At 40.8% G+C, this 15701-nt stretch overlaps 1 protein-coding gene across 9 annotated transcripts in view; it reads left to right on the forward strand.

The window, feature by feature from the left end:
• The window catches only part of LOC121890480 (CUGBP Elav-like family member 2), a 159872-nt gene that overhangs the window by 10717 nt on the left and 133454 nt on the right, over positions 1 to 15701 (forward strand). Inside the window, exon 1 of one of the 9 annotated variants that reach the window (XM_042402774.1) lies at positions 3897 to 4268. The exons of 5 other annotated variants lie outside the window; for them this stretch is intronic. In XM_042402774.1, coding sequence (XP_042258708.1) covers positions 4192 to 4268 — 77 coding nt within the window. In that variant the 5' untranslated portion in view covers positions 3897 to 4191. Of the gene's footprint in view, positions 1 to 3896; positions 4269 to 15701 lie in introns of those variants that run through there. 3 more of the 9 variants (XM_042402775.1, XM_042402778.1, XM_042402781.1) reach the window with 3 other exon arrangements.

The following is a 15701-nucleotide window of genomic DNA, read 5'->3' on the forward strand; positions in this document are numbered from 1 at the left end:
ACTGCAACACTAATTGCATATTAAAACAGAGTCACTTTCTTTCAGTTTCACATGACTACATCGTAAACTGAGTACGTTGATGTTTTATTAATGGGTGGATGTGTTTGGTTTGGCGAACAGGAGGATTTGAAGCAAATGAAGAGCTTTGATTGCACAATCGCACATGAAAACACGTGTTGCACTCTTGTAACCATGTGGCGATGGCTTCCAACCCCTGACGCATTTTCACTACGGCAGCTGACGATGCCTCTGCACATGGCGAAGACAGGTGTTTGTAAGCCTTTGGCAAACATAGAGGAACGTACACATGCAGTTGCTCGCTATACGTACTATCATCGCCTGTGTTTTCACTTGACGATGGTCTTATGTTGTCATGTATGTGAGCTGTCGTTCTCGGCTTAGATTTCAGTGTTGAATGAGATTGGATGTTGACAAGTTTTTGCGGTTTCTTTAAGTGCTTGAAATGCATTTTGGAAATTAGTCTTTAAGAGTCTTAAAGGGTAATTTCACCCAAATTACAAAAAATACATATTTTCTCACTTACCTCTAGTGGAAGCCATGCAGATAGTTTTGGTTTTACTTGTCTATATTTTGAGATATCTGTCTCAACAACATGCTGTCAGCTTTTTTTATAAGGACTATTTCTTCTGTAGAAAGTAGTTCCAATAAAACTGTTGACACTGAGGTCTGTGGATTATTCAGACTTATCGTGACATTGTTCATCCAATCAAATATGACTTTTGGGGTGAGTCACCACACCGGTCATATAAAAACCACACTTCACAGTTTGTAGCTGACAGACAGAGAAATATAGAGAGAGACAGGAAGAGATGTGTGTTTAGAGTTCATTCATCTCTCCCTCGTCCTCCTCCTGATCTAACAACAGGTTAGGGAGGTGTGTGTGTGTGTGTGTAGCGAACAGTCGTCTATAGCTCCGTATCGCGCTTAACTCTAAGCCCCGTCCACTTTTTAGCGGTCCAATTAAATGTGAAGGATTTGATTTAAATCCTCCTTGTAACTGTACACCGCTCATACATGCCGTTTCACTGGGAAATACGTCACAGTACATAAGCTAAAGACGCTTTAACTTACGTTTCACGGGACCTTTAAATGTGTTTTTCAATGCTTTTGAGCACCACAAACAAAATCCCATCCATCTCCATTGTATTGGGGTGGAGGTTGAGACAGATCTCTAAACCTGCATGGGGAAATAAAACCATCTAAACCAATATCTGCATAGCTGGGTCCAATAGAGGTAAGTTGGAAATATGCTCTTGTGTAATTTAGGAGAAGAGAGTCTTTGATATGGAGGACACAATGCGAGACAAAGAGTGAAATATATGATGTGCTATTTAGAGAAAGAACTTGGTTTCCAACTTGGTTGGAAGAAAATCAGGGGAATTGTAGGCATGCAAATTATTGAGATGTCTTTTTTTATCTTGTGTGATGCTGTTGTCAGTTCATAAAGGTGTTAGATTTGGGTCATCTGAAACAACAGCTCCGAGCATCCCTTCAGGACTGCGATGGGAACGCAGACGATTATGATGCAGCAGTTGGTTATATAATGTTCTGTACAACCCCTGTTCTGCGGAGGGTCAAGTGCGGTGAAACATGCAGCGTCGTCCCCACTCCTGGGACGCTGCGAACCCCGAGGCGCTGATGTAGGATCAGCCTTTCCCATCCGTACTCTGACCTCGGTCCTTGCAAGTAAACATGCAAGCTGACCCCCAAGCAGAGCCGCAGGCCAAGTCCCACCCACGCCATACACTTACCCTGCTGTATGTATGCATACTGAGCACTTTTTTTTTTTTTTTCCCTTCCCATTGACCCAGATACTCATATTCTTCCCCCAGAGAGCCGCCTCTCTCAGTCTAAGAGAGGCTCATTATTTTACCGGAGTGCCTCCCCTCTTTTTTTCTCCTATGGAGGAGGGAGGAAGTGGGGCAACCTGGTAGACGTGCTGCACAGGGGTACATTCAAACCCACTCTGGTTTCCATGGGGAGGCATACTGGATCCACACAATTAATGCAGCGTAAAATAGAGTCAGCAAATTTGCAGCAAATTATGGGCTGGTTCATTATTACCAAGCTATCCCCACGCGTAATTGCACCTCTTCAATATTGGCCAACTCATTTGATTGTAAATCATCTAACTGGCCATACTTTTATGAAGTCATCACACTGAAGCATGTGTGATATTGTGTCGTGTGCAGTTGATACACGTCGAATCATGATTGGGCAATGTATTTATTCGCTGTAAAAGTATCAGTGCATTGATTATATTTCTCATTTTGTCAGGGTAAAAATCCAATAAACTGACATTTGATCTGGTGAGGTGACAGACACACAGACACAGGCAATTATTCTACTCTCTGTCACAATGATTGCCATGTAAACAGTTTTATTACGGCATTTACGTTACAACGTAATTTCCTGTGAATGTGAGCTTCTTGGTCAATGCAAAAGGTAGAAACCTCTTTGAAATGAACCATTTTGTTGTTTGTTTTCTGTGTGACATAACCTACTGGAGAACCAAGATCGAGCAAAACAACAAAAATCTTATTGTAAACATGTATATTTCACCTTAGAGCACCACCTAGTGTACAAATTCTCTTGTATCTGACACAAAAATCTGTTTTTAAAGTGTATCCTCGCCACAATAGGCAACAACAACGAGAGAATTACAGACAAAAACATGAATAAAAACAAATAATAACAATATCACCTTGACTAATCAATAGCATCTTTGCAGTTATTGGCAATTGCTGCAGTTTATCATCACAGTTTGAGCAAATTTTTAGTGTAATTCATCTCGCCAGAACAAACTGTCTGTTTGTGGTACAATGTGCAATTAAAATGGGTTGATAGCAAAGTGGTGGAAAGTAACTAAGTACATTTACTCAAGTACTGTACTTAAATACAGTTTTAATGTAATTGTACTACATTATTTCCATTTTCTGCTATTTCATACTTCTACTCCACTACATTTTGCAGGCAAATGTTGCACTTTTTACTCTACTACATTATATTTGATACCTTTAGTTACTTTGCAGACTGAGATTATCAATATAAGATATAATCAACAAATAAATTAGGATGTATCATTATAGATGAAGATAAAATGAGACTATATTGATCGGCCCATCCCCTACCGACTGCAACATTAACTATACATTAATGCATCAATAATTATAATGAAATATAGTAAAATGTATTATTCTGCATAATCAGTTCTTTTACTTTTGGTGCTTTAAGTATATTTTGATCCAAATACTTGTGTACTTTTACTTAAGTCACATTTTGAACGCAGGACTTTTACTTGTAACAGAGCATTTCTACACTGTGCTATTTCTACTTAACTTAAGTAAAAGATCTGAATACTTCTTCCACTGCTGGATATCTTTAACAATGTACTTATAAATGATGAAACTGCAAATTAAAATCTCTACTTATGGCAGGAGACTATATGGTAAAGTTATGTCCAAGATGTCTTTAATGAAATAAGACATTTTTAAAAGCATCCTGAGGGTAAGATACAAAATCCTTAATGTTAACAAAGCTCTCTAATGATTAAAGGTGTTAAATTATGATTAAAGATGCTCATTAAGAATGTTTTGTGGTTGAAAATGAAGGATATCAAATGGTTAAATATAACTAATATATAACTAATATATAGAATAACTACATTTTTCTTGATTGAGGTCATCTGCGCCCATAATAGTTAAAGACATGCCCTGGTTAGACGCACATCTATGGCTGAGGAGATCTAATAGTTAAAGATCAGCTGCAGCGTTATGCGCCACGCCTCCCCGACTCGGCACCTGGCTCTCCAACAGCCCGTCAGTTGCGCTGTTGCAGAGCGGATTTTCAGACAGTACCGGCGGAAGAAAACCAGGAGGGAAAAAAGCGAATGGGGGAGAGGAAGAGGAGAATGTGACAACTGCTGGATGCGGACAGAGTGTGTGCGGCTGGCTAACACTGCCTTTAGGGAGGCCTCGGCTCCTGCACCTGTCCCTCTCCGTCTCCGCGGCCAGGCGCAGTTAGGGCGAGAGCGACGCTCCTTTATTTATCAGGCAGGGCGCACAGCGGCGGAGGCGCACACACACACACATACACACACACACACTCACTCACATACACGTTACTGTACCCACACACACACACACATATAACACAGGGCTGGCAGGCAACATGACTTCATCCTACAATCTGGATTTTCTGCCCGATATGATGGTGGAAAGCCGCCTGCTTGTTCCCGGAGACAGAATGTGAGTTATCCAGCTTCTCTCCTTTTCTCGCTTGTCATTCCTGTTTTTTTTATGTGTGTGTGTGTGTGTGTGTGTGTGTGTGATTTTTTTTTTTTACTGTCCTGAAAAGCAGCTGTCCGATGTGGAAATGTTGCTCCGCTGCTGGATATGTGACTGGAATCGGGGTCAGAATAAACGCTATAGCCGGCTTGACTATATCTCAATGTTACTGTGTTAGTTATGGCTTGTTGTTATTAATATCCGTCGATAAATTGTACGGGGATCGCAGGAGCGCCCGGGGCTGTTATCAGCTATAGACAGGATGGTGATGAATGAACGCCATTATGGTGAATTAATGCTACCCGCCGTGAATAAACCTTGTCTTTATGAAGCTGTATTATCTGCTGTATGTCGTCAAATTGTTGTAACCCGTCAAGTCGACACTCAGAAGCGTTTTTTTTTTTTTTTTTTTTTTGGAGCGTCGGCTTCCACATCTCGCTCCGTGGAAATAGAGGAGGGGAAGTTGCTTTGATTTTCGGCAGCCGCCCATTATAATTTCTCTCTGGGTCTTGCTGGGCTTAAAAGCGGTGTGTTCGGGACTGTGAAGCCGGCGATGGGAGCGCACCATGCTGAGATACATAAAGAGGCACAGAGTCGATCTCTCTGTGCTCCCTCTTTTTTTTTTTTTTTTTTTTGGTTTGAGAAAAAAAAAAGGGCAGGGTGGAAGACAGGAGTGATCTCAGTCACACACGAGTCTTGGTTTAACTCCAGTATATAGAGGCGTTTCTGCGCCTTCACATCGCATGTTATTCTGCACACTTTGGATACTTGGTTGAGGTGAAATGCGTTAGGAAAATGTTGGAAAATGCACAGTGAAAAAAGAGCAAGAGAAGCAACATAGAGGCTTTTTTTTTTTTTGAAAACATACAGGAATGCATGGATGACTGGTATCCCGTGTGTTTCAATTGGATTTGCTGTAATTCAGTTATACTCCGGAATTTCTAGAGCAGGGACAAAGGGAGGTTTTCATCCCGACATCATGGTCATGGGTTTTTTTTTTTTTTCCACAGTGCATGTCCCACTTATGTCCCCTCAGCTCACAGCGCCTAGTTGTTGATGGATCGTGTTCTTTTTTTTTTTTTCAGTGGAGAAAATATACTGTGCTCTAGTCCTTCCTTTCATCCTCTTACGGGGCTTTTTTTTTCTCCTTTTAATGTGCAGGCTACATTATGTTCGGGATGGTGCACTTAACTTCTGGTGACTCACGGTGTATAAAGAATAGAACAAATGTAATGAAGTGTGAATGTGTGAGTGTGTGTGTGTGTGTGTGTGTGTGTGTGTGTGGTGGTGGGTGGGTGGGGGGGGGGGGTTATGAATAAACGATTTAATAGACTCATAATGCAGGGGAATTTGGGATATTGTGCAAATATCACCAAATGTATAAAAGCAGGAAGCTTGTCATTATAATATGTTGGAGTTGACTTACAATAGAAACTTGTAATTTATTGAAACATTAAAGATATATTGTATCAGCAACATTTAAAAATGCACAAAAATAGATAAAAAAGATGAGTAGCCTATAAAAATTCCACATATGGTGACCATAAACTAGCTATAAAATGAATATTAAGCACCGCAGGATAACTACAGTTCACTATAAAGATATAATAGGACTATATTATACTATATAGGAGCAGTATATACATACAGTCTATAAGACACTATAAGTGCACTCTAGACATATTGAAGATGTTATTAAACATGTCATATGATGTTACAATATATATATTAGTTTTCCTATGACAATTAAAGAAGCATAAATTGAACAACTTGTAGACTTATTGAATCTGTGACACACAAGTCAAACAGTACTGGGAACCACTGTCACCATGGTAATATTATAGCAATGTACTGCTGGAGATTATAAACACCAATAAGTGTTTCATGTTATATAACTGTATAAACTCCAGACTGACTGTTCCCACCGCTACAAAATAAGACCAGGTCGTGCACTTTACCCTGAAGTCTTCCTCCATTGACTCTCCGTGTAGTCTATTACCCAGACGCTTGTGTGATGAGACGGCTTTCTCATTAATCATTGTCATCAACTCTGACAGCGTGGGCCCAGTGTACAACCGGCGGGGGTGGACGAAGAAGCCATCATACTTCCAGCCACCCTTCCCTTTTTTTTTTTTCCCCCTCCGTCTGATGTGTCTTGCATCACCAGTTGCGGGTATATCTGCCCCGGAGTGAAGGATTTATGAATAATGTGTGTCGCCACCATTAGACAGGCCTATCTGTGCCCTCTTACCCAGCCGGCGAAGAGGCGGACAGGTTGAACCAGATAGCGCTTATGGAGATGACACTTTATATTTACGTGAACACGCCTCTTAAGCCTCGCTATTTAGCTTGCGAGAGGTGCTCTTGGTGTTCTTCTGATTTTGTTATATGTGTCAACCATGTTTAACGGCACTATTTTCCCAGTCGCAGTGTAAGAATTTGCATTCATGCCACCTCCACCCCCCCCTCCCTAGCTTCCTTCCATGTGGTATTTTCCTGAAATCCTCTCTCTTCTTCATCCCATACACATGTGATCAGGTCTGGAATTGGCTGCATTCCCCTTTCCAGGCCTTTGCCGCTTCCTGTAGCGACTCTTCCCCCTCCCTCCCGCCGTTGAAGGCTGACGGCCCCTGACAACATCAGACTTGACAAATATTAACTGAGATCATATAAGATCTAAGTGGAACTAACAGTCTAATCTCTCTCTATCCAGTCCTATCAGGGCTGGAAAACATGAAAAGGGGGTAAGTGGGAGAATCAGGAAAAATGGAGCAAGACCTCTGCCCCTTTCCTTTCCTCTCTAACTCCAACTCCGAAGCCTAGGCTGGGGTCTGTCTCTGGGAAATATGTGACCCCCCTCACCTCCTTCGACTATGTATGTGTGTTGAATCCCCATCTGGTATAAAACTGTAAAGTTCTTCAGGGTCTATCACACTTCTAGGCTGCAGTAGAGGCGATTGCTGCCATGATTTCCTCTTGAAACGCCATATAATTTAGCAAATATATATAGCTAAAATCAGAGTAAATAAAAACACAAGGTTGCTAGCTTTAACAAGCACACAGCACTCAAAAAGAGAGACTCACAATAATGCTTGAAAATGGCACTTTCTCGTCAAGTGTGTACACAACCCGCCGCTTACACAGACGACCCTTTGCTTCTCTTCGAAGGGGGGAAAAACGTATATCTGACCGCCGATTCTTTTACGACCGTCCCACCCAGCTCGTCCCCCTTCACTTCCCCTTCCTGACCCCGACACCCCCACCCCCCCCACCCCCCATCTCCAAATATCCCATCCGAGCCTGAAAGGACACAAATCATGAAACCAACAGCTGAAAACGGGGGGGGGGGGCTGTGACAGACAACACTCACTCACATGAGAAATGTATGTGTGTGTGTCCGTGTGTTTAGATGAGGGGTTTGGGATGGGCAGGGTTTTAGAGGGAGGGTGGGGGGGGGGGGGGTAAAAGAAGGCTTGTCTGTATTAATTTTAGAAGACGTGATACCACAGCTGATAGTTTATTCAATTCATATATATTTTTTTAAATTGTAAATTACAAAACGCTTCCAAAAAAAATAAAAGTAATAGAGTGCTGCCTTTAGCAAGTTGCACTCGTCAAAGCTTGTGAAACAGCATTTGATCAAAACACACTAAAAGACTTAAATAAAATCCATTAAAAAAAAAAAAACAATTTCTGCTGAGACGCATTAAATGTGTACTGAACTCCTTCCAAGAATTAATGCAAAATCAAAGGATCCCTGCAATATTTATACTAAAAAAAAAAAAAAACAACCCCAGTTGCAGAGATTTTTCCTATCATCAACATTTTCCATTTAAAATAACACAATTTAGAGCATCGTGATGAACCTTGGTCAGACAAAATCAAGTCTTCAACCTCAACAATCAGATTTTCTCACTAATACATTAAGGCTCGTTAGACTTTATCTCCCAGGTTTTCAAGTATTCTTTAGTCCAAGGCTTCAAAACAATGAAGATTTTCTTTAAAATAGCACAAAAACCTGTATTTTTCATAAAGTCTGCTACAAAATTAGCTCATTTCTGGCTTCCAATAACAACCCAAAAAATCCTGCAAGATCCTGGTGGGACTGATACGAATCGATTCAAGAGCTTCACATGGACGATCAATTTAGTATTGATCGATTGCAGATTAAACTTGTAATGAAACAAAAACTGCATCTTAACCATCATACAGAATGTAGATAACACTTTCTGGCTAATTTATGGCTCGTATAGATCAAACTGATACATCAGACTAATCCTAGAAGTGAAAAAAATAAAAAAAAAAAGAACAAGAGAAGAAAGAAAGATCGAGGGAAGGAGCAGGGTGAAAATTGACATGGGCAGACTGGGAGAGGAGATTTATGGTGGGGGGGGGGGGGGGGGAAGGTGTGAAAGGGAGGATGAGGAGGAGGAGTGATGGTTTGACAACGTATGAGTCCCTGGACAGACAGCTGGTCGGATTTGACTCGTGTCTTATCTGATGTGGAGATTAGAAGAAAATGAGAGGAAAAAAAAAAAGAGAGAATTGGTGGTTGTGGTGGTGGTGGTGGTGTTATCTTTCTCCCAAGCAACAGTGAGAAAGGCCTTTTCATTCTCCATTATGAGGATGACACACACAAACACACACAAACACACACACGCATATAGAGAAATGAGGAAAAATGCATCAGCAGCAGCAGCAGCAGAAGAAGAAGAAGAAGAAGAAGAAGAAGCTCTCCGTCATTTCAGTTATGACTGTTTTTTGTTCATAATATTGTTATTTAGGCGGGAAAACACGTACAGTATGTGTGATATATGATGTGATGGAGTCGTCTTCACGCATCACCAACTGCAACATTGTTTTATGTCGCTTTTTTTTCCTCTCTCAATGTGTGTTTGTGTGTGTGTGTGTATGTGTATGTGTTGTGTCATAATGATGAATGTCTTTGCTCTGCTGGGGCTCAGGAGCAGTTGTCTGTGGCTGACACCGCTGTGTGTAGGTGGTGATGTATCACGACCGAGTGTCTGAGAGGTCTGTGTGTGTCTATGTGTGTCTATGTGTGTCTATGTGTGTGTGTGTGTGTGTGTAAGGCAGGGGTGTGGTTGGGTTATGAGCAGGTATGTGATGAGGTCAATAAACATCTTTATACGTCATAATTGTGTGAAGACGTATGGGTAGTTGGGTAGTTTCGGGCCTGGAGATGCACTTTTGCGTGTGTGTGTGTGTATGTAATGTAAACAGAAGAAGAGTTTACAACACTGAGCTGCCATTTAAATCACCATTTTGAAAGGCAAATTAGACTTTTGACGGTGTAGCCAAACAGTCTAAATTAGAGGAAGCTTTTGCTAATGCAGCTTCATAGATATTTTATGAAATGACAGAGTGTAATGTCAAAGGTGTGCCTCGTAGTGATGAACCTACAGAGAATTATTAGCGACTTCTCGGCTTTACGGAGCTTTATAGCGAGTTTCAGCTCATGTTTAGCTGTCTGGATGCAACTTTACAGTTTTGGTTCACTCTCAGAGCTCTCATACTGTCGTTTTCAGCCGCAGCAGGCAGCTGTTTTAAGAGAAAAAGCTCTAAAAAGCCACCATATGCTACCTGCTCAGCACCAAAACAAACAGACACAGTTAGCTGTAGACTAGCTGCTGAACATAGTGGAGCATTTAGCAGCCAGATATTTCCCTCAGGAGTTGGTAGAGAGCAAAAACAAAGCTAAAAGAGAGTGAATACTGGACTTACATTCACCAGGTGGACATAAACACAACTCTAAATGAATGATAATGTTGCTCGGTAACTGCTGGATTGTGGAAATAAGCAACTGTTTGCTAACAAGTTCAACATATCAACTTAAAATGTGTCAGTGTTGTGTTCACAAGCTGTGCAGGTCCAAGCAATGCAGCGAGCAGCCCTGTCGTGTGGTTAAAAGTCAGTTATGATTGAGTAGAAGGTGTAATCTTAAATATGCTTTATTTTTAGATAGGGAGGTAGCTAGTGGGGTAGCTTCCCCACCCTTCCTCCTCGCTAGCCTTTGCTCCACTAGCAGCTGGAACCAAAAGCGTTTTTCTCACAGCGTTTTTCTCTCATGGATCTTGCTGAGAGAGTGAAAAGTGTTCCCGGGGCTGTCAGTGTATATTCTAAGCTAAAAGCCCAGTATATCTACTACTGGACGGGCAAGTAAACATTGAACATCTCTTCAATTTAACCAAGTAGAACAATCAATTTGCTAATATGCTACGACTACAGTTTCCATTAAGCTTTGACAGTGTTTCTGGGAGCTGTTGTTGCTCAATGCTAACAAAGTAAATCAGTTTTCTTGGTTAAAGAGACAAGACACTCAAGGTGTTTTTTTTAGCTAGTACAAAAGAAGATATCATTGTGAAAACCCCACTGTATTAAAAAAGCTAGTGGATCTATGTGTCATCCAGAGACATTTGCATGGCTTATGTGTTTTATTCTAACAGGAAGTTGGACCAGTTTGTTTAAGGTGCAGCCGTATGATACGTTTTGGAGATTTAGGAAGCATATGTGTGTGAGCTCCTCTTCAATTTTCTGCCACCTACGGTTACCTTAAACACCTTTTTATGCAGAGATGTTTACTCAAAGGTTATCTTTGCACAACTCCAGCCTACCTTTTTTTTTTTTTTTACGGCGTGACTCAACACTAGGACAGCGAACATGCATCTTGCTTAATCTGCATGTGTTTGTGAGTGTAATTTTACCTCCACCGGCTGATGATCTGCTCATGATTGCCTCATCACTCTTTTCTGCCTGTCAGCCATGTTGCTTTCAAGGCCTGTAACACCTGCTTCTCCCCCCCCCGCCCCCTCCCCACATCCCTCTCTTGTCTCCTTTATTTTATTCTTTTCATCTTTTAAACCACATTTGTGTATTAATTGATTTGACTCCTCCAGAATGGTTAGGTGAGTTTTATCTTCTCTATCCGTCTCCCTCGATTCTTGCTTCAACAATACAATGTTAGGGCTCTACCTCATTGGTTTGCTCATTCAAGTCAAGTACACCTTCATACAGCGCACATAAATACACATACTCTTTACCTTATGAATTGAGTTGTGCAAAGAGAGTATTTTGTGTGTGATTGTGTGTGTGTGTGTGAGTAAGAGTGTTGTGTGTCTGTGTGAGTCTTCTGTTTTTCTGAGAGGAGTAATTCATCACTTGGCCTTGAAACGAATGAAGCATGCACATGCTTTCAGTGCTGCATACACACATTGCCACCCACATAAATACGCAGAATACACACCACGTGACAAACCCACACATAAATACAGGCAGGCAAACACAAACACAGTCTCCACGTTGTTCACATCATGTCCCTGGGCTGTAGTGACGGGCAGGAAAATAACTGAATCCTATGAGACAAAGAAAACACAATGATGATCTCTCTTTCTCGCTTGGTTTATATAGGCTATATATCTCCTCATCATCTCTCTGCTTTTTTTCCCTCCTTTTGTCTTCTCATCAATAGTCAACCATTGCATTTGTACTGTGCAGCGGTATTACTCTGCCTTGCCAAAGGGAAATCTTACCTGCACGTCTCAGTAGATTTTTTCTACCCCTCCTTTCCCCCAGGTGCCATGCCATTGGTCCGACGGCCCATTAGTCCAAAAGCCCATAGTCCGATGGCCCGTTGCTCCGAAAATACACACTCCCTTGACTTCCCTTGATCATTTTAACCCAAACCGTGATCTTTCTCCAACCCTAACCAAGTAATTTTCATGCCTAAACCTAACCAGACCTTAACCGTAGCACTGTCACACCATAAAACATCATTATTTTTTAAGAAGCACGCCAAAATACACAAGGATGTTAAGGGCAAAAGACAACAGAGGTAGCGTAATCGGGACGCCTAACCATAAATACTGGCAGTGCGTCATTATTGGTTGTCAAACACTGATGATGTTTATTACCCGACAAAACAGACTTTTTATACATAACTGAGACATTTCACTCAGTATGACTCCGATTTAATAAATCAGCAGTTATAATATATACAATTATAATATATAGTTGATCATTAAGCTTTACATGGAGCTAAAATTAATACCGAATCATGTTATCATGTTCTCCAAATGAGTTAGTGTCTGTTTATGGGTCGTGAGAAATGATAAATTATCCTTTAGAAGGAGTAAATGTGCAGCTAATATGCTAACAGAGGTTTTCCTCCGACAGTAGGAAACAGTCGAAGACTTTATTTGCCTCGTCGTCAGTCATTTAAAATATAAATTAACTTATCAAACAGACTTTTTACAATTCAATCAGTTCACCTGATAAATTCGGTGTCATGTTTCACAAAACAGAACTAGAAAAACTGCGTGTGCATCCTGACTGGCGCTGTTTCTGAATGCGTTTAGCTTATTTAACCTGTTAAAGTTAAATATCATTTGAAAATAAGTCATACAGTCATATGATATGATATGTTATCTGTTAAATTGAGCAATATGTTAACAGAGTCTGGAAAGTAGTAACCCCAGAGTGTGTACTCTCGGAGCAGCGGGCCCTCCTAGCAATGGGCTTTTGTTTTTTGGGATAATGGGCCTTCGGACTAATGGGCTTTCGGGGCAGTCCCCTCTCCCCATCCCTGGCTTTATCCCTCTTCGGCCTGTATCTTCCTCTCTTTCTCTCTCTTCTGCACTCCCACTCTCTCCCTCTTCCTCCATTCAAGCATGCTAAATGCTTTACCTCTGTCAACTCTTGAGTCTGAGAGGAGCTCATTATTGTGGAGAAGGAGAGGAATTTGGGATTAGGAGCAACATTCATGGACTGAGGCTCTTGTTCATTTAAAAGAGCCATCAGAATAACAGAGAGGGATATAGTCACCTGCGTTAGTTGGCAGTATTATTTGCTAATCACTGCAGTTGAATGTTTCCCGCAGTTGTAAAATTTTTGGACATGTACAAATGAATCAGCATTAACAATTACTTTAATTTTCTATTTTAATGTTATTCGTTATAGACGTTAAATTGGGTAATGTGAGAATATTTTTAATAGTGCTGCAATTTGTCCTAAAACTACACTATCTGTAAGGTGGAAAAACATTGTTTTTAATATGTCTAATTGCATATTTGAGAGCATCTGATCATTTTTAAATTGATGACTTAAGTTTATTACCGTGTGTGTTGGCAGGAGAGGAAAATCTGTCGCTTACAGCTGTTTCAGGGTGTTTTTATGTCGGTTTGAGGCTTGGGAGCATTGTTCTTGGACATCGAGTTGTTACAGTAAAGGGTCAGTATTTCCAATGTTTTTGTAACTTTCTGAAACCGACCATCCAACAATCACGCCTCCCTTTCGCGGCGATTGGCGGAGATGAGCGGCAGCAGTAAGGCAGGCTTTCTCAAGCTCTCTTTTTTTCTCATTATTCACACCAATACCTCCGTTACTTCAACACCAACTAGTGCAAAACCACGAATGCCTTTTGAGGGGAGACTGTAAAAAGACACACAAAGATATCTTGGAGTGAGATCAGGAAGGAAGTGGGGATGCAGCCATCAGAGGCTATGACGACAAGTGTGACTGTTCACGACAGGTAACTTTTACCTATGAACATGTACTTGTCATACAAACTACTTAGTTTCAAGCATACTGAGTCATTTAGGGCCACCAACTGCACTGGAGGCAACCGTTGAATGTTGCTGTACAATCAGCAATCTGATTAGATTTACTACTACTCGTTCTGAAAATTATTCTGCTAAACTAAGCTGCCATTTTTGCATGAAAAGTTGCAGCAGCTGAAAAGTTATATCTTTAAAATAACATTACAATAATATCATTTTTTTTGTCAGTACAATTTGATGAAGCAAATATGCAAACATCAGTGCACAAATACTAAAAATCCCAGGTTCCCACAAGTATTTTTACCAGGAAAAGACATTAAATTGTGACAAGTATTGCTGTGGAAATACTCTCTGTTCCTACTGTTCAACTCTACTAATCACCCCTGGCCTTCACCCTTTCCTCTTAAGCAGTATGCACATAGAGGTTTTTGCATACAGTTGCTGAGCTGGTTAGCTTGCGTGAGTGTAACTGATGGACCACGTGAGAGCTGGCCCGGTGACATTAGACAGCACTGAAACTTCAAGGGTCTGATCACATGGCAGGCAAAGGTCACAGAAAGGTCGCTACCACCTGCTATTGGCGTGCAGAACAGCTCCTGCAGTCCGAATCATACCTACTGGTTTTCATTCCAGAGACTTCAGGAGTTGTATTTTTTTCTGCTTTTTAAAGAGATAATCCTCCATGTCTGTATTGTTTGATTTAGTCTCACTCTCTAGTACGGATTGATTATTTCTGTGGCATCTTTCACTTGTCAAACAATCAGCATGACCAGTACTGTGAAGTCTTTTTTTTTTTTTTTTCTCCAGGATTTATGATTGATTAACTTCAACTAGGTGGCACTCATTTTAATGTCTGCTCATTGTCATACTAACTACTATGAACAACAGGATTTAAAACCTACCAGACACTGAAATGTAATCATTTTCATGACTGGCTGAGTGGCAGGTTGAATCATTGTTGTTTGTGATGGTGCAATGAGATGGTGACAAAACTGCAATTTCCATGAAAGATGATGCATTATTTCTTCAACGTACCTTCAAATGCTGTCACACCGAGAAAGGAGAAGCGTCAATCTGCTAGTAGAGTACAGTTTGAAATGAAAACCGGCCTTGGGCCTCAATGGCACTTGGTTATCTCTATGATAGCGTATGGGAGAGAAAAGGATTTTTAATGGGATCATATTGTCCATTAATCTAGTCAATTTTTCCTTGTCTAACCTTTCAAATGTGAATATGAACTTGTGATGGACTTATCAGTGTCTCCTTATCTTCTACAATTCTAGAGGTCTATGAGATTGTCAGTAAACAGTGCTTCTATGGGTTTTTCTTTTTGTAAAACACATTTTAATTAGCGACTGTACAGCGGTCTTTTATGTGTAAAAACCTGCGGTCTCGACCCATGTTAAAGGAGCTGAGCAAGAAAAAGGTTGTTTGTCTTGGATTAAGCTGAGTTTTAGAGTCAAAAGGTGTAGTTTTTCTTCTTCAATCATGTCAAAAGCAAAAAAATTGGCACAAATATCAATTCCTCGTCTCTTTTGGTGATGAAATATTCAGGTCTAGGTCAGACATCTAGACGTAAAAAATGACAGTTATGACAGAAATAGCCTCCAAAAACATACTGGTCTGACCTTATAATGGAATCTAATTAGGAGTCAAACCTCCAGCCAGGCATGAGGGATTAATTTAAGTCCTCCATCCAAACCTTTAGGTTGCCGCCCAGCTTCACCGACAGAGCACAGACTGTACTTTCTACCCATGAATCTTTCTGTCTAGTCTCAGTCTGATTCTCTTCATTTCCATCTCCCCCATCTGTTTTATATGG

Source organism: Thunnus maccoyii, chromosome 23 (assembly GCF_910596095.1).
Source record: "Thunnus maccoyii chromosome 23, fThuMac1.1, whole genome shotgun sequence".
Lineage (NCBI taxonomy): Eukaryota > Metazoa > Chordata > Actinopteri > Scombriformes > Scombridae > Thunnus > Thunnus maccoyii.